Source organism: Ambystoma mexicanum, chromosome 4q (assembly GCF_040938575.1).
Source record: "Ambystoma mexicanum isolate Mex_15411 chromosome 4q, UKY_AmexF1_1, whole genome shotgun sequence".
NCBI classification, from domain to species: Eukaryota; Metazoa; Chordata; class Amphibia; order Caudata; family Ambystomatidae; genus Ambystoma; species Ambystoma mexicanum.
The window spans coordinates 115,284,781-115,309,813 of record NC_090928.1 but is presented as its reverse complement, the minus strand read 5'-3'; the positions used below and the strand labels follow the sequence as shown (position 1 = coordinate 115,309,813).

Here is a 25,033-nt window from a genome sequence, read left to right as displayed (position 1 = left end):
CTTCCAATTTTCCCTTCACGCTTGTCTTGGTTGAATAAAGTTGTTGTTAGGGCTATCCACGGTAGTATATCCTCCCCAGGATCTTGTTTTTTCCCCCATATTGCCTTTTCCCATACTCCCGTTTCTGCTGTTGTCCATGTCTGTAGTTCTCCCCACCACTTTCCCACACTTGGCCCTTTCTCCACTTTCCATTTCATTGCAATATTGTGTTTGGTCAACACGTATATTAGATATTTTAACTACCCCGTTATTTTGCCTTTTGTTCCCCTTTGGAAGAGGCCCAGTATGCATGCCTCCGGTGATTGGATGTCTAATGTAATGCCTCCTAGGGCCACCTTGTGGGCAATTTGGCTCCAGAACTTCTGTATGACTTCACATTCCCAAAACATGTGCATCATCCCTGCCTGTTCACTGCCACATTTTGGACATTTCTGTTTGCCTGCTCCTCTGAATTTGTTTATCACTTCTGGTGTCAGGTATGCCCTTTGTGTGATGTATAATTGTAGTAACTGTAGTCTGGCATTACTAGAGACTTTCTTTTGGTAATAGACTACTTTCTGCCAGTCTTTGTCTGCAAATGTTTTCCCCAGTTCGGCTTTCCAACCCACTCTGCATTTTAGTTCGCCCCTGGAATGGCACCCGTGCAGCACATCATACAACCTTGATATGGCGTGCCCACCCTCTGAAATTTCTATTATTGTTTCTATTTCCTCTTTACTTATTGTTTCTTCTCATACTTTTGCCCATCTGCGTTTTATCCCATTCACCACAGAGTTGTATGACAGGAATTGCCCTTTGTGTATACCTGTAGCTTCTTGTAGTTCTCGAAAATCTAGCAGTTTGTTTTCTCCCCTGGGGTCTCCTATCGTGCTGACACCCCAAGACTCCCAGTGAGTGTGCACACTAGCTCGTAGTCCTCTCTTATCGGACATCACCGCTGCCAGCAGAGTCTGTGGCGATATCGCGTCTCCAATTGCATCGTTTTCCTACGTCCACTGCCATATTTGTATGCCTAATGTAAATAAATGTGAGCATGCACGTGGTTCTGTCGGGGCAACCCATATTAGATCTTTCAAGTATAAATGTTGAATTGCAGGTTGTAGAAGTGCTCTATCTACTGTGTGGTGATCCAACAGCCAGTTGACTATGTATTGCATCTGCCATGCTCGATAGAACAGTTCAAAATTTGGAATCAGCAGCCCCCCTTTTTCATAGGGTCTCTGTAGCGTGTTTAGAGCTACTGTGTGTCTTCACCCCTGCCATATGAAACTTCTGCACTCTTTGTCTAGTCCAATGAAGAATTGCCTCGCAATATTATATTGTATGTTGCCAAAACAATGCATTAGCCGTGGTAGTGCCACCATTTTTAATAGTGCTGCTCTCCCCATAACCAAGAATGGCAGTTTCCCCCAGAATTGCATCGATTTTGTCAACCCTTCTCTCGCTTTGACAGCGTTATGGGTGTGTTCTTGTTTTGGGTCGTGATGAATGTCTAATCCCAGGTACCTGAAGGAATCTTTGTACCATGGCAGTGGTAGGGCCAGCAACTCTGCCTCGTCAGTTGCAGCCAGTTTAGCCAGCGGGAACAAGCAGGATTTATTCTCATTTATGGCTATCCCTGACAGTTTACTAAAGTTGTCCAACACCTATAATATGTGCTGCAAGTTCTCTTCAGGTTGCTGCAGGTATATTAACACGTCATCCGTGTACATTGCCACTATGTGTCGTACCCCATCTCTCGTTATTACTGCTTCCGCATATTCCTGCCTGAGAAATGCAGCTATGGGTTCCACTGCTAGTATGTACAGAATTGGGGATAGTTGGCAGCCCTCTCTGGTGCCTTTCTGCAACTCCCACCTGTCTGTGACAGTGCTTCCTGTGCCAACTCTAGCCATGGGTTTATTATATATCAGTTTCATCCATTTCATGCATCTCAGACCGAATCCAATATTAGCCATTGGGGCATATAGCCAGTACCAGTATATGGAGTCGAATGCTTTGGTCGCATCTAATGAGGCCACCGCACACTGTTCGTCCTTCCCCCTCGGAACTATATCTAACATGATGCAATCTCTTCAGGTTCCAGGAGATGTTCCTAACTGGTACATATCCTGTTTGGTCACGGTGCATTATTTCTGATATAACTAGCTTGAGCCTGTCCGCCAATAGGGCTGTGAGAATTTTGTTGCCCTGATTCAATAGAGACAGGGTTCTGTAGGATCCACATTCCTCAGAATCTTTATTGGGTTTCGGCAGAGGGACGATTACTGCTTCTCTCATGCTATCCGGAAGTGTCCCTGTATCAAATGCTTCATTGTATACCTTCGTTAGGATTGTTGCTAGCTGCTCTGCATATTCTTTGTAATATTCCCCATGTAACCCATCTATACCCAGCGCTTTCCCCGAGGGCAGCGTTCCTATCGTAGCTACCACTTCTTCTGCGGTTATAGGCTCATCTAGTGCCTCGATCTGTTGGCTGTTTAGGTGTGGTGGCCTGATTATCTCTAGTGCTTCCTGCAGTGCCCCCCTCTATCCGCATGAAAGACTTTGTATAGCTCTCAATAGTATTTGTAAAACGCCTTATTTACTCCTGCCTGCGTATTTTCTACGTGGCCCTCCACTGTCTGGATTGAGTATATTGGGGTTTTCTTGTTATCACTTTTGTATAACCAGGCAAACATTCTGCTAGGTTTATCTCCCTGTATGCGATTCCTCTCAATGTATTGTGTGTAGCTGAATTTGCCATCCCTGTCCCATTGGTTCAGGCACACTTGCCTCAATTTAATTTCCTCCTGTAGGTGATCCCCACCCCACTTGTCTTCCTCTCTATTTCAGCAAGTTTTAGTTCTGCCTCTTGTAAACCTGAGGTGATGGCCTTGCGCATCCCTCCCACTTTTGCAATCATCTCTCCCCTAAGCACCACCTTATGGGTTTCCCATAGTGTGCCCACACTTTTGACACTACCCTCTTTAATCTTCATGAACTCTGTCATGTGTCCTCTCGCATGTTCTTTAAATGCTACATCTAAGTGCTTTGCTCCAAAGTTGGCAGGTTGGAATAGGCGGTCTAGGGGCTACTACCCATTAGAATATTAGCGGGTCGTGATCTGACAACACCCTCGCCTTAGAGTCTGCCTCTACAAATTCTCTCATATTTTCCTCCCCTGTGAATAGATAGTCGAATCTCGTATATACTTTGTGTGCGGCGGAGTAATGCGAGTAGTCCCCTTCTGCCTCATGGAGTGTCCTCCATATGCCAACTAGCTGGAAATGGCATAGGAGGGTGCTCAATACTTTAGCTGGTGGAGCCGGTCTTGAACCTCTCGTCTGACCGGTCTACTAGGGGGTCTAATGTACAGTTGAAGTCCCCACCCCATATCATGATCTCATTTCTATACGGTCCAATCCGTGCATATAGGGACTTAAAGAATATTGTGGCGTCATGGTTGGGAGCGTAGGTATTCACTATACATATTCCCTATTCTCCAAAATGCCATATATGATTATCATTCTTTCTTCGTCGTCGGCTTTGGTGTGTATGACCTTCAAAAGGGATCGACGGGGCGATCCAAATGAGGACTCCTTTGGCGTACTCCGAGTATGTGGATCCCACCACCACTGCACCAAACTAATAGAACTAGGTGATGAGACCTAACAAGTTGGAACCCGCCACACAAGCACAAAAAAGTGAAGTATATGCAAGTACTCTGGTTCACAAACCACAGCGGCTGTTCAAAATTGGAGTGTAACCAGGACTACGACACAGCAGATACCAGCTGCCTAGCAGGAGGAACAGAAGTACGGAGACCTCCTACTACCCCACACACTTTTGTTAGGGTACGATATCAAGTACCCACCTGTTGGGCACCGAACGCATAGTCCTTGACTGGGCAGACAAGTAGCGGTAACGGGGAAGTCTAAGCATACACAGCATAGCTGGACAGTTAAGTTGTGGAAGTTGTTGTTCAACAGGGAGGAGGGTTGGGGGAAAGGGGAGGGGGAAGCCTGTTAAGAATTGCAAAAGTCCTCACACACTGAGTCAACACCATGGACAAGCTAGTAGCGCTTAAGAAGCCGAAGCGAACAGGAACACAATGGCCGAGAGCACGAGTGTTGTGACCTGGAACATCCAGGGTCAGAATAGTTATGGGAAAAGACAAAGGGTGATTACATTCTTGCGAAGGCACAAAATAGGAATTGCCCTATGACAGGAGAACATTGAACTAAACCCAAACAGGGCAAACTAGCTGTATTTTGTTCATGTCTTTTGAATCATAATTAAGCAAAACATTTTTTGATTAAATAAATATAAAAAGATGTGTTGGCTTTAGCTGTAGTGTCCCCTGTTTTTCACTGCACAACAATAAGTTGAGAACAATAATTTGGTGACTTAATTGGTTGCGGAGGACCTTACTGCTTGTGATTGTAATATATATACACACACACAACACAAACACATATTACAGTGCGGCGCATGTAGGTGCCGGTTTAACTCAGCGCGTTCCCGTTGCGAAGCCCCAGAACATGGCAGCATGGGGGGGCATAGCATCATAGGGGACATCAACGGGAGTTCATTGAGTTAAGCCGGTCATGACTTCCCGAATGCGCAGAATTTTAGGGCTTTTGTTGTAATATATATATATATATATACATATATATATATATACATATATATATAGACATATACACACACACACACACACACACACACACACACACAAAATAAATGTCTTTACAAAGGCCGCCATCTAGTGGTTGTCTTGGAATATTACATCTTGTTATTTCGGATTCCTAAATGGGCAACGCTGGAGACGTTTCTGTCAAACTACCCCACCCTACTTGTACATAGACCCATGATCCTTCACCATCGACGTCCTCTGGTTGTTTGTTCTTCTGAAATGATGCATGCATACTGCCGGCATGTAGCTGTATGTTGTATTAAGGCTAAGCTGCCATGTGGGGAGGGTGGGTGAGTGCATGCGATTCAAAGCAGAAACAAGCCACAGAAAGACTAAATGAGTAAGCAATGTTGGTCTTTTGGGGCTTATAAATCTGCTTCAATGTATATGCCTTGCATAGACAAGTTGTGGGTGAGCCGAGAAAACCGTTAAAAACAAATGCTGTAGCACTGCCTCGCCCACCTGTGAATCTGCTCTTGCTTGCGTATCCACACAATGTTGTGTAAACCTATAAACAAAACTCCATATTGCTGTCTTAAACATTTCATTCAGCGGGACGCCTGCAGTGAAAGCCAATGTTGCCCTACGGTTACATCTGGAATGGCCTCTTGGTGTGAATAAAAAGGGTTTATGTTCCAATGTGTAGCATAGTTGTATACACCTAACAATCCATCTTGCAATGGTGTGTAGACTGGTTCGCTTTCTCTTCCTGTTGCGAGACAACAAATCGACTTGTTTTATGCAGTCCTTTGGTTCTGCCAAGGAAGAACATTAGAGCCCTTTAAGCATGGAGTATGTGAGCCGCCCCACCCCCATTCTGTGAGTTGGGGAAGAATGCTGGTAATTGGATGGACTGGTTGACATGGAATTTTAAAATGTACTTTGGTGAAAAACATGGATGTTTTCTCAGAACCCATTTATGCTTGTTAATAGTGATGAAGGGTTCAGTGATGGGGAGCTTGAAGCTTGCTTATTCCCCTGATAGAACTGACTGCACTGAGGAACACTAGCTGGTAAAGTACCTCCTTTAAAAAGACTTTATGCAATGGTTCGAAATGTGGGCCCATCAACCTCTGCAGAACTGTATTTAAATCCCAGCCAGGCAGCGGGGGAGTCCGACTGGTGGGTAAATATGTTTCACGCCTTCCATAAATGTCGCCAAACAAAAAGGCACTTTCTACCACGACACCTTATGCTTTAAGGTGGTGTATGCTGCCAAGTGTACCAAGAGAGAATCGTAAACCAAGACTGAGTCAAGGAGAAATTGCAGGCGGGTATCACTATCTGCTGGGGAGCAGTCAATTGGGTTGATATGTGACTTTGCACACCAGATGACAAATCACATTCACTTGCTAAAATAGGAGAGTCTAGCATTCAGTTTCCATGCTTCGCACAAGAGGTCTATGTATCCAAGGTTATAGTGTGCAGACATGCGGGTGTCATCTGATGCTGCTGTTGTGTCCGTAAGTCGTGGATTGAGAGGAGCCCGATCATTGGGCACACTGACTGACATGTCTTGGTGGGGGAAATCCCTGAGCATCTCATAAGGTATCTCATTCGATGCTTGTCGGATGTCAAATGTTTAGGACTCAGCATTGGAAAAAGCATCCTGGCCTCAAACGACAATACATTTTTCCTCTACACGACGCGCCTCCGGCCAACTAATTGTGCAGAAAAAACGAACTGACAAAAGTCGACAAGTGAAGTATCATGGTTCCTTGTACACATAGTATAGGGTGAGTAGGTCACTGGAACGCCCGTGCATACGCCCATTTTTGAATTTAAAAAAAGGATACACTCCGAGCCAACTACTAGATGGTAGCCTGTGCAGAGCATGCGAATCCAAGCAGCTTCACAAGCCCCTGAAATTGTATACCATACCCACATACATAGACCAGACCAAAGTCCATATTGCGCATGTATAACACTCAGGGTTCACCGGCCGGAGATACGCAGACAATGCTCCAATTATCTACAGACCCAATGTGCAAGCCTGTACTCAAAATCAGCCAGTCCTCAGCAATTGTCTTTTTCTATTACACGCATGTATGTCAAACACAGACTACAATTCAAGCTAACTAAAACTGAACGTTTATCTGCTGGTTCCAAACAACCTTCCACGCAATCAATCTTTGGCCAGAAGAAATTGAACCCTGTACACAGGTGAACTCAACCGTCACCAGTCTTGCATTTCTCAAGTCAAACTCCCCCCCCCAAAGCTCAAGTCACAGCTATAGATAGTGCTTCTTCGACCTATGATGCTTCCATCGCATCATGGAATGCTGTACAGTCATGCATAGAACTATGGCACTATTTAGCCGAGAACTTGAATCTGGATTACGCCAACAGCCTTTATACATAGCATTGCAAGTATTTTGGGAGCCCCATCTACAAAAAGTGGAAACCATAAAGGCATCACTCTTCAGACTGGAAAGATGGGACACATCACCCCAGAACTTCAGACCCTCCCCGCCAGCTTCCCAGTCATCTCAGAATCCAATTCAAAACCCTATATTTCCAGTATGCACAACAAAATCACTAGACCCCCTCCATCTACTGTCCCCATCATCACTAAGAGGAAGAAACTGCAACAAAAAAAGAGTAATCAGTATGATACTGGGTCCTCATGAAAAAGCAATCACTCTGACTCCTTTGCCGAAACAACTTGCTTGCAGGAAGATACATTGGTCTGCTTGAGGCATGCAAGAGGCTACAGCACCAAAATAAGATTGAAGATAATGGCCTGACTGCACAAACATATTACGCAGGTGCCTAACATGTCAGAAGTGTTAAAAATCAGCATTCCTCCCCTTCAGAAATATAGCCTGTCCCTTTTGCTTCCGAGGAACGTACCCCTCCTTTTACGAGAAAGTGAGGGATTTTTGAATCCAACATCTACGGTCACCACTGTGCCTCTGCCCTCCCAGCTTCTCACTTATCTCCCTAAGGCCACTCGTGCCTCCTTCTGCAATCGCCTGCTGAAAACATAACTAGCCGTAAAAATGTAGGGCTTCATTTAAGCAGGACTGCTCCTGTCTGGCAACTAACATCATAGAAAATATTGAATCTCTGGTTCCCATCCTCGCAGCATTGGCCAACAACTGCTTCAGCTCTGGTTGTGTCAGGTAGTCAAAGCACGAGAACCCACCTGGTATTCAGGGGAATGCACACTAGCGTGGTGGAGAGAGGTGGAGTCCACTGGCGAACCGGCCCAAGGCCTCAGGTTGCTGAAAACCCAAAACAAACGTGACTAAGCACCAGAGTCTCCTACTGAGAGGAACTGAAGTCGGTATTGCTCCCCTTGTAGCAGCTGTGAGAGGTTGGAACCAGCAGAGGCGGAATGCTGAAGGCTGGATGTAACAGACCTGGAAGAAGGGCAGCAGCTCAGGGAGCAAGGAGTAGAAAGAAGGACTGCACCAGAATGATGCAATAGAGTCCCAGAGCACACAGGCGACCGTCAACAAGAAGGCTGGAGTAGAGGCAGAGGTACATTGTGGTTCTGTCCCCCTGGTCCTTCCCAAAAGGCCCCTAGTGACATTTTAAGACCCTTTCTCCCTTTTTGCTGAAGCTAAGAAGCCTTTAAAAAAACGATTGTGGTTATTAACTATCTTGTTTTCCCTATGACCTTGTAACATGTATTGTTATACTTAGAAAGAATACCCAACACACATAGGAAATTATCCCCCAATTAGGACATTTTTGAAACTTGGGCGACTCTTTAGCCCCTTTGTTTTCTTTTTCTTTTGGATTCATCACAAAGCACTTATGTGTTCACACAAGTATGTACATTTACTCTGCCAATGAAATAACTATTGAGATTCATCTGCATATTAACCATACAGTATTTTATGTTTACTTCGCTGTATATACCATACTTTTCATTTGCCATTTGATGCCATTGTCAATTGTTATTTTTCACATGTATGTCGCATTTCCCAGCACCATCTTTAATTTTATGCACTATATGTTCGCTTTATGATCAGCAAATAAACCATTGCTTTCTAATTTATGTATTTTCTAACACAATGAGTGGTTAGTACTTCTAGACTTCATTTTTTGGATCTGCTATTTAGGAGACCATACTTTGGAAAAACTTGTGGACAGGCCGAAAACTTTGTATCTGTCCAACCAAGCAATTGCTTAGAGCATTTATCACTAGTAAGGGTACATCCATTTGTTTACATATTAACTATACCACCTACACTGTTCTCAGTATCGAGAGTGCATCCCATTTTCCTTCTTAAAAGCAGTCTATGTTATATAAAGTAGATATCTTTATACAACCTTGACAGGGCACTCCGTTTACTACTGGGTAATAATTGTATTTTAGCTGTGTTGCAAATAACCAATAATCCACGACCTATAGAGGAGATAAGCCTGCTGTTACGTCCCCATTCCCAAAATTGGATAAGGAGGTTTTTCATTTTAATTGTATGCTTGTTTAATCCAATCTGTTGTATTAGAGGTGTGGGGCTGATTGATGGTTTAGAAACAGATATTCGGCCCTGGACCACTGGTACCCCGGAAGTTGATTTGTGACAATTAATAAATCTGTTAATTCTCTAACTCCTGCTTGAGCAGGATTCACCCATCACATACAGCTGCATGAAGCTATAATTGGAACTGGTCAGCCTCATCAAAAGCTGCTTGGTTGCAAATGAGCCGTTATAATGTTGCACGTTTAAACAAATTAAATGTTTGACGAAACTAGCGAGGACGTCACGATTTTACAGGGTAATATCTCCCCACCCCCCCCCCCCCCCCAATGTGGCCAGGCAAAGGCAGAAGCTACCTGACTGGGGGTGGCTATCTGTGGGAGAACCATATGGGGGAAGACAACCCTCAGGGAGGTGGAGTAGACTTGCTAGGTCAAGGCAGGCTTTTCCTTGTTTATTTAGCCTCTAGTAACACCCACTTGCTTCCCTACTCCTGTATGGCATAATGTAGTGTGGGTCTAAAACATCCAGTCATGACCAATCACCAACTGTATTTGCATTCCCCTTTGCTTAATAACACTGAGACAAGGAAGAGGACAGGAGTAATGAGGATCACTAGAACCGGAAAGCAAACACTGCGCTCTAGTTGTTGGAAAAGGTTAATAGGTTCAATGGCATATAAAAACACCACACATTGACAGAAGGAGAGACTTGCCTCTCCCTACATCGGTCGGGACATCAAAGGAGAGCAGGCTTCAGTGCGGAGCAAAGAAGCTGCTGGAGGCGCGCTCCGAGGAAGTGTGGAAGCAGTTGTTCACCATGCTTGTGCCATGGGCAGCAGGAGCTGTAAGGTGAAGGAGGCAAAGTGGGAACCAGAGAGCAGACAGGACACCAAAGCAGCCGACGGAAACCGGTGAGTCCAGAGAGCGAGGTTGGGATGCTGGGATGCTTCATGGTGGATGCCGCGTACCGTTGATTAACCTAGTAAGCCCAAACAAGTTGGCTGTGACCCCGGGCAATTGAGCAAAGAGGCTAAGACGAATGAAAAGCAGTTGCTGACCCAATATATGAAGAGTATAAAGATTTTGGCACTATATAAAAGAGAAGGTGATTACTGATGAGAAGTGCGATGAGACCCGAACCCAAATAATGAACCAATTAAGAAAGTCCTGGCAGGAGAGTAAACCAGGCATCGAGCGAGCCTGGGTCCCGTACCAATAAAGATTGTTGAACTTGGGAAAGCAGTTCCCCAAATGTTTGAAATCTAGGGGAAGGGAGTCTCCCTCCCCTTGAGCTTGTGAATTGTGAAACCTGTAAACTGTGGAAAAGCTAAGAAAGTTCAGGGGAAGCAGCAAAACCTTTGAAGCTGTGAATTGTAAAACTGTGGAAAAGCTAAGAAAGCTCAGGGGCAGAGGCATACTCCTTGAGCCTGTGAATTGTGGAAATGTGAACATCTCAAGGGAAGGGTCATACCCATTTAGATTGGGGAATTGTATAACCCAAAAGGAGATCAAGAGAGAAATCATATATGTGGAGTTGAGTAACTGTGTAAACCAGAGGAAACTCAGGGGAAGAGTCAGCCAGCTCCCTTGAGATTGTGTAGTATGGTACTTTATATTGGAAATTTGGAAAGGAGCTAAAGGGGATCTACTAAAAGACATTTTCCCCTTTACGCTGTATTGAGTTTAGTGTGTGAGGGCCAGGTCAGGACAGTGAACACAGGACGGAGAACTTGTTGTTTTGGATACTCTGACATAGACGTTTCTTATTTTGTTGAGGCTGGGAAACCCCTCCTAGAGTTAGGCATATATAGGATTTCCACAAATCTCTTTAATTTTATCAATAAAAGTATTTTTCAATCAACATATTGCCACTGTGTCCGAGTCTCATTCTTGATCCCTTACACTTGGGTTCACTGAGCATGAATAATATGCGAAGACAAATTAAGCAAGGGTGTGGGAGCCCCTCTGAGAACAAACATGGGTCAAATACCCTGTTCTATGGAATGTCTTCCATCCAGGAGGGTCTACAACCACGTTTTAGTTCACTGCACCCTTCACAGAGGAGAAATATCAATTTGCATATCGGTCATTGTCCCACCCACAAGGGTAGTGCAACACTGAAATGCTTGGCGATTCTCCTCTGAGCAAGAGTACCATCAGCAACCCCAGGCACGTGTTTCAGCCCTGCTGGGCCTCCTCAGTGAGGTGAAGCTGAGCCCCTCTGTGGCACAGAGAGCATGGGGTTCACATCTGGATTACCCTGGAGTACTTCGGTGAAACCCCAACTTTTACAAAGGGTGTGAGAGCCCCTTTACGGAGAATAAAAATGGGTCAAAAACCCTGATCTACGGCGTGTCTTCCACTCAGGAGGGTCTACAACCACGTTTTAGCTCAATGAACCCTTCACAGAGGAGAAATATCCATTTGCATATCAGTCTGGTCCCACCCATAAGGGCCGTTTACATTCTTGATAGAGGGGCTCCCAGACCTTTTTTTTGCTTTTTTAGGAACTTGGGATTTCACCCTAAATTAACCAGTGTAATCCAGATGTAATTTAATTTGCAAGCACCCACAAGAAATACTTGCTCCAAGAGACACAACAGCGAGTTAAATCACAAAGGAAGGCCTGGATAGGGCCTTACTGTGGAGAAAATAATTGGTGAATCTGTAGGGAAAAAGAAAATGTAAGAAGAATCACTGAATCAGTATTGAATCTTCCCTTTGGGTCACGCTTTCTTTTCCATGAGATAAAAATGGCCGACGTGCGAAAAGCAAATGAAGCAGTAGATGGAGACCCTTTTCTATTTTCATTACAGTTGCAAAGTGATGGAGAGAAGCGGCTGGTGAGTGAAGACCACAACAGCAGACTAGCAAAGTATGTTTTATTTTTAAAAGCTCGGAAAACACAGGCAGGTACTGGATACTAGTGCCCACATTCCAAGCTTTCTAACTGGCATTGACACACACGCACCCCCAAGGCGAACAATGAACATGGGCCCCAGGCCCTACTGCTGAACAGCACAATTGTACTCTTCACTCTCGCACTCTTCCCCCAACCATCATCAGTTTTTTTGCCCTTTTCTTGGAATCCCAATAGGCTCCACATTCTACACTGGAGAGCACAGCAAAGAATTTGAAATCGAATACTAATGTACATTGCCATGGTAACTAACCCCAACCTTTCTTAAAACACCTGCCACATGACAACGTTATCCATTCCATCTGGGTGACACTAGTCCATTCCTGCTTTTAACTTTGCATTTTTTAACATGTACTTCTGGATTCCCCTGTTATAAACTGTAAAGCTAGGCCACATCCTTCTGTGGCAAATCTATAATTTGGTACTTGCCTTGTCTGCAGGAGTTAATCTCGCCCAGGGCTTGTCGGCGCGGCGATCGTAATCTAAGGAGTCCGTCACCTCCACATACTCATTGAAGCGTAAGATTCTTCTGGCCTGTAATTCTGCTACGGACGGCCTCAGACTGAGCTATGAGCAAGAGGGAGGAGGAAAAACAAACAGGTTTTAATGGGTTGAAGTAGAGGTCTGCGTTGGCCGTCCACCTAGGGGCAAGCTAGTGCTCCTTCTCAAGTAGATATCTGATACTAACAAGAAGCAAGAGCTATTTTGAGGACTAAACCCTTAATTAGTGACGGGTAACGTCAGACATTCCGCTGGGCTCTCCGAGACAAGAGAAACAGGAAAGGCAGCATTTGGGCAATTAGGAAATCATTTCTGTAGACAGACTGACAAGACTGACATAGAACAGGGTTTCCGAATGAAACTGAACTTGACTTTTGAATTGACTTTGGATTAAAAGTGCACTTGGTCTCTGCGAGGGATGGAGAAAAGGAGAGGATTCGTGTGCAAAGAGGCAATTATGGAGAGTTGTCCCACGGCTGTTTGTGACAACACAACAATAAAGGTCAATCATAAATGGTAAGGCTCTTTGCATCACAGACCTTAGCCACTGTGCTATAATGATCCGTAGGATGGCACGGGTAGGTTGAAGCAATGACGCTTTGAGGCATAGCTCTTAAGATTGCAGTTATAAACAAGTACAAGATACAGAAGGGAGACCTCAACCAGCACCTCCAATCATCAGCATCTAAACTCTGCCACAAAACAATCACAGGTTCTATTGTTGCAGCATTCAATGCTATTTCGCAGCGCGGAATCGTTCACAATACCTCCTCAGTTATATGCACACAACGTATAGGACAGGGTGCATGCAATGAATACCCTGGTGAAAAGCTAGCTATCAATCTGGCTGACGTGTGATGCAGTTTTATAAAGTAGTTACATGGGAGAGAAATTATATGGTGGCCTGAAACGTATGGCACAGAATTCCGGGCAGAGCCCTGAAAGATCAATTCATAAAAATGTTTTTTTAAAACAATATAAAAAATGGTGTATTATGTTCGACAAAGCTTCGCTATTTCTTTTTTTTTTACTTTTCACTTTAATTTCACAGCACGACTAATCATAAACAAATAATATATTTAAAAAAATGATGGGTCATTCCGTTGCTGAAACCTATTAGGTTTAAACAATACAAAATGTTCAAGCAAACAAAGTGACAAATATGTTAAGTGTATGTTTGTAAAGGAAGTGCTGATTAGGTTTCACTTTTCCTCGTAATGGACTCCATCTCCCGCTTGTAATGGACTCTACCGCCCCCCCCCCCTACTTGTCCATTCTCCTCCTCCTCCTCGTAAAGCGCTCCATTCTCCATTGCGGAGCACACGGAAATCCATAACAAACCCCAGAATAACACAAGTCTGTGGGCATTGCAAACTAACAACATATCTGTGGATCCAGAGCTCAGTCAGCCTACAGTACACTTGCTAACAGGAAGGAACATTCACTCCGCTTGCAAGAACACTGCAGAACCCACAGCACCGTGACAAAATAAACCCTCAGAGCTAGTCAAACACCAATTGGGACCAATTACTTCCTGACCACTGTATAAAGCCTAATGAGGGAATGATTCCCTAGCCAGGTTGAATGATCACACAACTGCTCAGGACTATAAGAAGAGCCGGGAAATGCCATAAGAGCATGAAACCTGGAACAAAGCAGACGTGCCGTCCTGGACACATGGGAGGCTGCTGTTTGAGAAATCCTGGTTAGCTTTTGAGGCGAATTCTTTGGAAATGTTATCAAACCAGGGACAGAGGTTTCACCTGTTCACATGCTAAACCAATGGTCTGGCAGAGACCTGGAGTGAGTGATGAGAAACCCAATGTCAGTGAAATATTTGAAGTCTAGGAGAGGCCTGAGGTGAATGCTACATGGCTGAGGTGAAGCTTGACGAAAAGAATCCTAAAAAGACAGAACTTCAGGAGAGGTTGCGAGTGGTATGGTAAAAGCAAAAAGACAGTCAAAGGGTCCAAACTGAATAACCTCTTCAAGAGCCTTTTCTGGAGAACCTACGTTTTGCTGTGTTCACCTAGGGTTGGACCTTTTGAGTTTAGGATTTGCGAACTCGTTCATTGACCATTCCTTGGAATTTTGTATTATAGCTTAGGAGGCCTGGAGGCTAAAGTCTCCTTAAGAATAGGACTGAGGAGCGTTCCTGTTTGCATATGACATGGCAATTCAACGAAACAACCACTGTACAAAAAAGGGAGTGCTGAGGGGAAATAAACAACTGATCATTTGGACTACTCCAATCATATCTCTCAAAGCTTTTTATTTTCTAGCAAAGGCAGTATTTGTGATTATCCGATTTGTTTTTCCCCTGATATTTATGCAATTTGCATGGGGCAGTAAAAGAAAAAAACATGCACGAGACAGCCAGAGGAAACAAATCTCCAAGCACAATTATGTAAACAAAACCATCTCGAGTTACTCCCCCTCACCTAAAATATGATAGCATAATATGGGTGGAGTGCTTTATTGGCTATGAAAACAGCAGGTGTGCTTGGATACTTGTTTCGCCGGAGCTGTAGTTACCTTGACAATATAATTGATGGCCACACTATTGAGGGAATGCTTTCACAGGAGCCATTTTCACATTGTACTGAAAAATCCTTTGGGAATTACCTTTCTGGTGAGTCTCCGTTTAAGCTCTCTCCTTGCTTCTTGTTCCTCTTCCTCGTTCTTTTCTATTATGAGAGAAGAGACATGTTACCAGTAGCTCACTTTCTGCAGCCGACTTTCCAGCAGCTAAGAATTTTGGATTGCCCCAGAACCAGGCAAGGTACACACTGCTCTGCCCATTGGGCACCAATAAGGCAACCACTTGACTAGCATTGATGTGCACATTCTCTCACCTTGGCAAAGATTAAACATAAAAAGTATAATCATTGGACTGTAAAGGATGCTCTTTGCCCATCTCAACAACCATAGCAGGGGCCCTGCTGAGGGGAATCAATTCCAGCCAGCCAGGCAAAAGCATGTCTCCAGTGTGGTCAAACGGGCCACCAGGAAAGCCCATCACATGACCTCTTGGGAGGAGTTTGGGTAAGGGGCAATCAGATATCCTTCCCCCCCCCCCCCCCCCGACCAATGTGCACCATCCTTTCCCCAACACTTGCACTTCTGTGCAATTTTTCAGTGTGCCTCCCTCTAGCCATTGTCAGTCTGTAGGAGGTGGACCAGCAGCTGGAGACAGTTCTCTCAGGCGAGTCATCACTATGCAAGTAGGGCAAAACTTCTTCCTTGAGCAATGAGACAGCGGGTGTCTGTTATTTCAGGTCATTATGCGGTTGACCTTACAATCTCACATAAATCACAACACATTACAATAGTTAATTTGCCACAACGATAAAGTGTAATATTACAGAATTGCATAACCTGTTTCCTCGTGATCGTTAGCCATTTAAAAACAGCTATTCTACTCAGGGATGCAAAGAAGGTTTATCAGCACTGCTTGCCTTTCTATTTTGTAGTGTAGTAATATGAAATAAGGATTTTAGCCTAGAGTTTAGAAAAAAAATAATTGTAAGTTTTAATATGTATATCTATCCATTGTAATGTGAAGTTTAAAAAAAATATGTGAAGATTTGAATAAACCAAGACAAATGAATAAAAAAAATAAAAAAATGTTGTAGTGCCTGAAACAGGTCACCAGAGCCACACATTTGGAATTGCCAGAGTATTTTATCAGTTGTGTCCATAGCATAAAAGGATTTTTACCAGATTACTCAATTTTTGCTGGAACATCCAATTCCAGTCGTGAGCTTGGCTTTTACTTGAGCCCACTTTGACCCATAGAAGTGAACCATGATTACAACTGAAGTGCATGGCCTGAGGGCTTGCAGACATTAGCCTGGACTGTTTGCACTATCAGTTGACTTTAGAAAGTTCAACAATCAATGTAAAACTTTACAAACGACAGTTTCAATTTGTGATGCCATGCCCTGCATAAACAATGTATGATTGCATCTACAGTCCTAGGACTGGAGCTATTTTGCGAATCACTAATGCTTTCCGTAAGTTCCTGATTCTTATGTCATGTTGATTGGTACATGATACATCTTTTCAATGAAAAGTCCATACACTGCAGTTGGGGAAGTGAACTACTTTACTTGGGATCTAGGTTGACAAGGTGAACAGGAAGTAAGTCCATATGTAAATATCAAGGAAGGTGAGGGGAAACATCCACCAGCTCCCATTCACTCAGGGTCTCAGCCACCAACTGGCATTCTGGGAACACTCGGGGCCTCACACAGCACAATTCCACAAAGCTGTGTTCCATCCAGGCATTCCACTTGGCTACATGCATACAGGATCAGGGGAGAGGCACAGGACACAACATACAGCTAGGCCAACATTTCCTGATATCTCCATGTAAATGACAGGAATAAAAACTGCACGGGTCACAACAACTCTCCCTCCTTACACAGACAAAAGAAAAAGGTACAGAACAGAGCAAAGGAAATAGAATAAAGAAGGCAACCAAAGAGTGGCATAGCAACCAAGGAAATGGGACACCAACCAACACTCTGGCCCAAGCAAAACCACAAAAAAGCTCAAACTCCCATCAACCACTCGATCCACTCCAAGGACCAAGGGGCACATGCTGCTACTAACCTCATTCCCTCAACATACTGCACAGAAACAGGATACCAATCCATAACACCTACCAGTCTTGTGCTGGCTAAGCAGCGAGACACTAAGAACAAGGGAACCAGCCCACCATCGTCTTCAACACAAATCCAAAATAACCACCATCTATCACCCAACTACCCCAAACCATGCTGCACTGGAGGAAAGTACACCACTCAACTGTCAAAGGCACAGCAACACTATCAAAAAGCGCTATGACTCAACGCCCAAGGCACCAACCAAACCCATCCACAACTAAACAAAGGCGATCAGGCATCCAGCACAAGGTCAGCAAAAGGGGAGAGGACCACCCCCTCAAAAGGTACCAGGTGGCCAACTACAATGTCCCAGAGGCACAAGTGGGAAACCCCTCCTCAAACTCCAACGTAAATGCTAAATAACTAGCGGGTGTCCAACACCCCTCTGCCACCAAAAGCAAAACAGTCACAGGTTCACCAAAGCCTCCAGGTGCAGGGTGTCACACACCCCTCCACCATGAACAACAGGCACCAGTAAAACAAAAGAAGCCTCAAAGTGTAGGGTATCCAACACCCCGGGCAGCCCATGGACAGGTCACGGTCAAAAGCTGACCTGCACCACATTATGTTGTGGCCCGCTGGGGGACACTACACTGGTAGAGGTACACACAGTGGGGATGGGCTGCCGCAAACCTAGCATGCGGTTCACTACACCGCATGCTGCGTTTTACAAACATATAGCACACACAAGAACATGTTTCCTCACATATGAAATGATAAAACTATATTCTTAGCAGGTAAGTGGTGGAGTCCTATCTTAAGACGTCCAGCCATGACTTAAGTCCATAACATTTGAGCACATAGCTCTGATGACCTTCTGCAGGAAAGAAATACATCAGCATGGAACACAAAACGCAACAAAATATCATTGCCCTGAACTAAGAGGCTCCTAAACCTAATGACAGAGGCCACGTCCCTTGTGCTCCAAGCTCACACTCCAGTATCACCAACTTAGTGCAGTCACATCCACTTCACTATAATCCTCACATCCAAACCCTCACAAGTAAGCAACTAACCAGCTGTTGGTCAGGAAAAATACAGACCTCACATGACAACTGCTTAGAAACCCAAAAATGCCACATATTATTGCTCATGGGGATTCACATTCAGATCCCTGAAGAAAGCAACAAAATCGGGATCAAGTTCTTTTAGTACCATTAGTTAGTTACCTGTCCTCCGGGTTGCTTAACAGAGTTCCACAACATCTACAAAAGCACCACTGCTCACTACAATTAGTCAACAACTTCAACCCTTGCAGATATGTAAGAATTGCATAAAATCGAAATCTTCACCACAGTGCCTCTTTCCTCCAGCACACCGGGTGTTGACTGAAACTCCATGCCTTGTACCAACCTCCTGAATTGGAAGCTTGAGTGGGCCAAACTGCTCCAACACCTCAGAGAGCTGACTCTGCTGAGATGGCACATCCGTCACAGTGCTGACCCCAGAAACCAGCTGCCACTTATTCGATATGCCGGGACAATGCCTGTCCTGCTCGAACATCCCCAAGGTAGCAAACCGCTGCACCATACCATCATCCGGTCTGAAAAACGCCCTCTTCCTTATAGTCTCTCTGCACTGCCGAACTTTAGACAAAGGAACCTCTGAAACGTGTGAGGACGTTGCCGCTGTTACCTTGGTGGCCGACGTCATCATTGAAGGATGGGCACTGTCAAGAGAAAAGCTCCTGCTCATTCGATACCCTGCACCCTGAGGGAAGCAGCCAGCGAAGACCCGAACTCCACAGTCCTCACGCGTAGCACCCCGACGCAGCACCAAAGACCCGCAGTTAGGAGAGGGACCAGCACACGGCTCTAACAACAGAGTAGTTCTAACGGCAGCGCCCCTAGGCACATCTCTGCGCCGCTTCTTAAAACAGCCTCCCTGCAGAGCCCGGAATGCTCACCACTGCGGCGTTTGTTGGGTCTGCACCCTGCAGACCGCTTAAGCAGAGATCCCTGACATAGCTATAAGGAGACCGTGCAACTTTTTGCCTGCCATGACCTGCCGCTCACAGCATCGGCTGCCATGCCATCCTCTTGATGCTCCCTCCGGGCCGTTGCTTCAACTGCCAACTTGTGCTGTTCTCTTCCAGGCGTCAGAAGTCTTTTGTCTCTGCGGATCCCTCCAAGGATCACACAACCGCCTTGAGGCCATCTTTATTATTCTCTTCCAGGCCTAGTGGCCGCCATTTAATATGAGTGTCTGAGGCAGCGGTCCAGGCTGTCCCATTCGTCTTAGGTGCCAAGAGTTTCTATGAGGCTGGGTTTCAGGCTGTCCCAGCCGCCTTAGGAGCCTTAGCACACACAACGGCCCAAACATCTCACAGGGCCCTCATGCTGCCCCTTACAGCCATGATCCGCCCCAAGCTGCCCCCTTGCCGGACCTGTGACTTCTACTCACTATGCACAGGGGTCAGCTCACCACCCAAGGGGTGGGGGTAGAGGTGGGAGGCTGTGGTGGATGTTTCCTCTCTGTTCTCTCACTCTTCCTTTTCACAGATGCTGCTCAAGGTTCCTGGCCCTTTCTTCCAAGCCAGACCCCGGCACTTCAGTTGGGGAAGTGAAGTACTTTACTTGGGATCCAGGTTAACAAGGTAAACAGGAGGTATGTCCATAGGTAAGTAGCAAGGAAGGTGAGGGGAAACATCCACTGGCTCCCATTCACTCAGGGTGGCAGCCACCAACTGACATTCTGGGAACACTCACAGCAACATTCCATAGAACTGTGTTCCATCCATGCATTCCACTGGGCTACATGCATACAGGATCAGGGCTGGGGAGAGGCACGGGCACGCCATATATCTAAGCCAACATTTCCCGATATCTCCATGTAAATGACACAGGAATAAAACCTGCAGTACTGCTTCTCTGCATGTAAGGCAATATGGACAATTACTAGATGTTCCTTCTGGCCAAAGCTGCGTGAAAGAGGCTATTGTTAAGATGTTAAGGCAAACTTTCAAGCAGAGAGTTTGCTTATTGAGGGGAACAATGCAAGTTAAATTAAGCTCAAGAAAGGGGGTAAGTCTTTATACATAAGAATCAAAACACTGAGGCATATTAACTGTTATTCCAATCTTACCCCCTGGCACACCAAAGCAAAAGCATCTTTCAGTGTCATAATCGACGATTCTGTTAGCAAGATAATGGAAACCTAAGGTTGCATCAACAATGATTTACACAGAAGGACCATTTTGGAGTAACTACCTACCGGGATCTCGATCACCCTTATACCTCTAACTTTACAAGTGGATGCGGGAGTGGGTATCATTTATCGTAGAACAAAAGCCTCGATTTGCTTTCTACGTGAGAAAGACGATAGCATGGATGCTATGCTACCGATGAAAATCATCTCAATGATAACATATGTAGGAGGTACCTTTGGAAACAAAAAATGCAACTTTATTAAACCGATGACCCAAAATAATTAAATGACATCAGTTGTTCTCACAGGGCCAGCTTACAGAGGTGACTGGAGACCACACCACTATGATGGAGTGTGATTTCAAACTGTGCACTGTAGCGTACAGGCGGTGGTCTGCTTATATAATAGTTTGCTACACCAGCTACTTGAATGCGCTCTTCCAGAAATACATGGGACTCACAACCTGAGCCTTGCTTCACAGGCGGTCTGTCACGTGGAAACGCTCAGAGGAAGAAGCTGCAAACACTGCCACATTTAAGATTCTGAGGTAGCAATAATTGACTCCGTATTTCTTGGAATGTGGGAGTAGAATGGTGTAAATGGAGTAGAAATGCACTTTGCATCCTACACCGGAGGATTTTTTTAAATTTTTATAACATAGGTATTTTGTTATCTTCTATACTTTGAAACTAGTAATCCCCTTAAAATGAAAAGATGCATTTTTAAAAAAAATCTTCAAATCCCTTTTCAGATCAGGCAAAACAGTAGAGTGACTCTCTGTTACGTGCCGCCGATGCCATTTGTCTGAGGGCATTACTGGAGCAGTGAATGTTCCATCAGCTAGAAGACATTAGAGGGGAAGTATCTGAATCCCATTTTTGTTGGGAGTAAATTAATTGGGCACCCGGCTTACCTAGTGCCTACACACTAATCAGGATTCAGCTACAAAATGTCTGGAATGTCGGCTGACAAGGCAGCAGTTTCTGACTGGTGCTCGTTCCGCCTGATCTACAGATAATCATAAAGATATAACGAGCACATCAATTGGCAAAAAGAAAATTGACAGTGCGAATAATCCCACCCCAAATAAAACTATGCAAGTGGAGATGGACGACACTCCTGAGCCAAAAGAGATCGACTCCCTTTTGCTGAAGGTGGCACAAGATGTTGGTGAAGTGAAGAATACTTTGGTTGATTTGTCACCGAAGGTGAACACTTAAAAAATGGGGTGTCCAAGGTGGAGAAGGTCACAGGTAAATTTGCTTCAGTAATCTCTGGCAAGTACAGGGCGTACATAGAACTGAAAGGTGAAATGAGCAAGGTCCTGATAAAGAATATGCACTTGGAGATAATGAGCAGGGGTTACATTTGCATAGTGGGTCTTGAAGAGAATGGAGAAACTGGGAAAGACTTAAATGCATATATAATAAGAACATTACGAGAGATATACGGCTCTGGAATTATGAGTTCAACAGACCTGGATTTGACATAATGTGGGAAAGTTAACACAAGTTCATCCTCGACAAATTATCCTAGTCCTAACAAAGATCAAAGCAAAGGAGAACATTTTGAGGCCTGCCAAGCAAAAGAGTATTGCTTTATTCAGGAATAAAGTGATTTATGGGTTTCCTGACTTTCCCAAAGATCAGGTGGATAAAAGGAAAACCTCCAAGGAAACTAAGGCACTAGCAAACAAAACATGTCTAGGTAATGCTGGGCCGACCAGCTATCTTCAAATTGTTTCTACCAGATGCAGCTTTGGCGTGGTTGAAAGAAATATGACCCAACACTATAGAAATATGGATGCACAAAGGAACAATGTACATACTATTTGTCTGAATTAAACTATTCAAGCATTTATTGGATATTACTATTTACACAGTATGTCCATGGAAAAGATTGCGCCATGAATTGATGTCAAATAACGGCTCATCGGTTCACAAATCAACAAAGGAAAGCTTGTTCCTTCCCAGGAAGCAAGGAAGACAATGACTGCGAAGGTCCTTTTCTCTTGTCACCGAGTGCATGCCATCACGTTAGGTCAAACGTGATATGAAAAGGAGGGTGCTTTACACAAGGAAATCGAGCCGTGTAGAACTGCTGCAATATGATGTCTTTCCATTAGGATCCATATCAGTATTCAGAGTATCCAAACAAACAGCACCTTAAATAAGTCTGTATTTGTACTATGGTGTAATGGATCAGTTGTGTGGTCTATTTAATATAATATATATATTTATAGAATTATGTTTGTAATAATATAGCTAATTTACGTTTTTCTTGAGGGGGAAGGGGCGTATTACTTGAGCCTACAGGTTTAGGTGTAGCTGTGTGCCTAGTCTGACATCACTGCCGAGTGAAATGTTTAACTGGTGGCCTACTTCACTTGGACCCACAGCATATATACATATACTGCTGAACCGGAATACCCACATCCTAACAAAGCCACATGATCGCCAACAGATAGTAGGGTGCATGACATGCGTGTCCTGGAATGTCAATGGTCTGAAGTGTCTGATTAAGAGAAAGAAAGTACTGACTTGTGTGGGGGGAAAAAAGGTGTAGAGGCAGTACTGTCACGGGAGTCCCATTTAACACTTACGACGCAAAGGCATTATGTTAAAACTGGGTAGGCCACGTTGTTGCATCCTCATACTTGGAGTTCCAGAGGAGTGGTTACATTAATAAGGAAGAATCGGCCTATAACAAAAGTGTCAAGTAACAAAGAAAAAGAAGGGAGAATTATTGTCTCTGTCACACTTACAGCACAGGGGGCGAATAGGACTAGTTGTAATATGTATGCACCTTCAATAGATAACTGCTCATTTGTCTAAGAACTGGCACAACACTTATTAAACAATTCAGCAGTTTATATAATGTAGAATATTAAATAAACTAAAATCGAGAGGCACTTGGGGGTATGCTTAAAAATGTAACTTGGTGGATGTGTGGAGATTAGGGCATCCTAGTGATGGCGAATACAGTTTTCACTCAGGCACACACGAAACATACTCACAAATAGATATTTTTTTGACTGCTGGTCAAGTAACCCAAAATGTGCTAAAAACAAATAGATGGTATCTACATTTCAGACCACCTGCCAATAACATTGGAATTGTCCTTTATATGGGAAATTAATGCAGGCATATTACAAGATAACCGATCTTGTACAGATCGTGAAAGAAGCGCAGTTGTTTTTAGATACTAACAGGAATGGTGAGATAGGGGGGACATGACAGTTTCGGAGGTGTTTAAATGATACATGAGTGAAATCCTTATAGGTCTCTAGCAAGAGAGGAAGAAAAAAGAGAAGGAACTAAAATCTCTGGAAACAAATATAAAAATCCCTGAGAAGTTATACTGGAATAGTCCTGATAAAATGAAAAGGAGAGTACTTATGACGAAGAAATATGACCTAAATAAGTGACTGACAGAAAGAGCAGAATATACTTTATTCAGAACAAAATGAACGCCTCAACGGTGTGCTTTAGAGAAAGGATGACCTTTGAACTTTATTGCACGTCGGTTCAGTGAGCGGCCATGTTCCAGATTGCGCGCGAAATGGAGAAAAAAAACTCCGAGCTTTGTCAATGCATTGAGGATCTTCGTGTCTTACGCAGCTGAAAAGAGAAACGTGACTTGGCACGAGAGCCTCTCCCTTGCCAGTGAGGATGAGATCCTGGAGCACGGCTGAACTTTCCACTGTGTCCCTCAGGGGGTGAACTATGTTTGGATTACTTTCTAACCCTGCTAGGGAACTAGACGGGAAATGCCAAACAAAGGGCTGAGATTCCGGACCACGGTGGAAAACGGATAAAAAAATGACGTTCGCTTGTCCCCTGCAGCGTTTTAATGACGATATCGACTTTCCTCCAGTGCTGCCAGGAGTGGCAGCTCTTTTAAACAAAGTCCAGGGCGAGGAGTACTTGCAGGCAAAAGGTCTCCGTTTACACCAACTATCAATACACAAAAAGATGAAAGCAGTAAAACATGGGACATAGGACGCATGGGAAACCATGCGGAGAAGGCCATTGCAATGCAATGCAAAACGTATGTAAGCCCTTGGGCAGAGTGTGTGTTGTAAAATGCTTGTAATGAAGACAGGCGTCTCCGAGCTTGTAAACGTTGTATTTATTCTATCATTGGTTTCATGCAGGATGCACACAACATGTGTGCCTCAATAACAGAGGCCAACGGGCCTAATGTGGCTGGGAGGCAGCTGCCTTATGTCTGTGTCCAAGATTCAAAAGGAGCGGGCCCCGTATGAGGAGGGCTCAGCAGGACGCGCCTTATCGCGTCCACCGCTCGTCCCGTAGTGCGCGCGAAGCGCGCGGGGGCGGAGCTTTGGTCCGCGACGGGATCTCGCGAGAGCGCGCGCTCTCGCGATATCTCTACAGTGTGTCGCCATGTCTGGGAATCGATATCGGCTCTGCGTGTAGCTATCGCCCCTGACATCATAACATCAAGCACCATCAAATAGGAACGCCGTGCTGCTGCAGTGCCACCACTAAACTGGCAGAAAGACACTGCTGCAGCACGGACGGGCTGGGGCACCAAAAAGTGGCTCACAGTTGCATAACTCTCAACCATTCACGGCCCTTTGGCGGGTGAAAGCCCACTGACTCCTATGGGCGTGTCGCTAACTTGGCGGTTGATAGCTGCCTAAGTGGCGGGTGACG

The 25,033-nt window shown here is 44.7% G+C and overlaps 1 protein-coding gene across 4 annotated transcripts in view; it reads right to left on the bottom strand.

The window, feature by feature from the left end:
- Positions 1 to 25,033, bottom strand: part of PHACTR2 (phosphatase and actin regulator 2) — a 951,421-nt gene that overhangs the window by 36,770 nt on the left and 889,618 nt on the right. For all 4 annotated transcript variants that reach the window (XM_069607614.1, XM_069607616.1, XM_069607613.1 and 1 more), the window contains 2 exons: positions 15,163 to 15,224; positions 12,466 to 12,603 (listed from right to left, as the gene is read on the bottom strand). In XM_069607614.1, the coding sequence (XP_069463715.1) occupies positions 12,466 to 12,603; positions 15,163 to 15,224 (200 nt within the window). The remainder of the gene's footprint in view (positions 1 to 12,465; positions 12,604 to 15,162; positions 15,225 to 25,033) is intronic.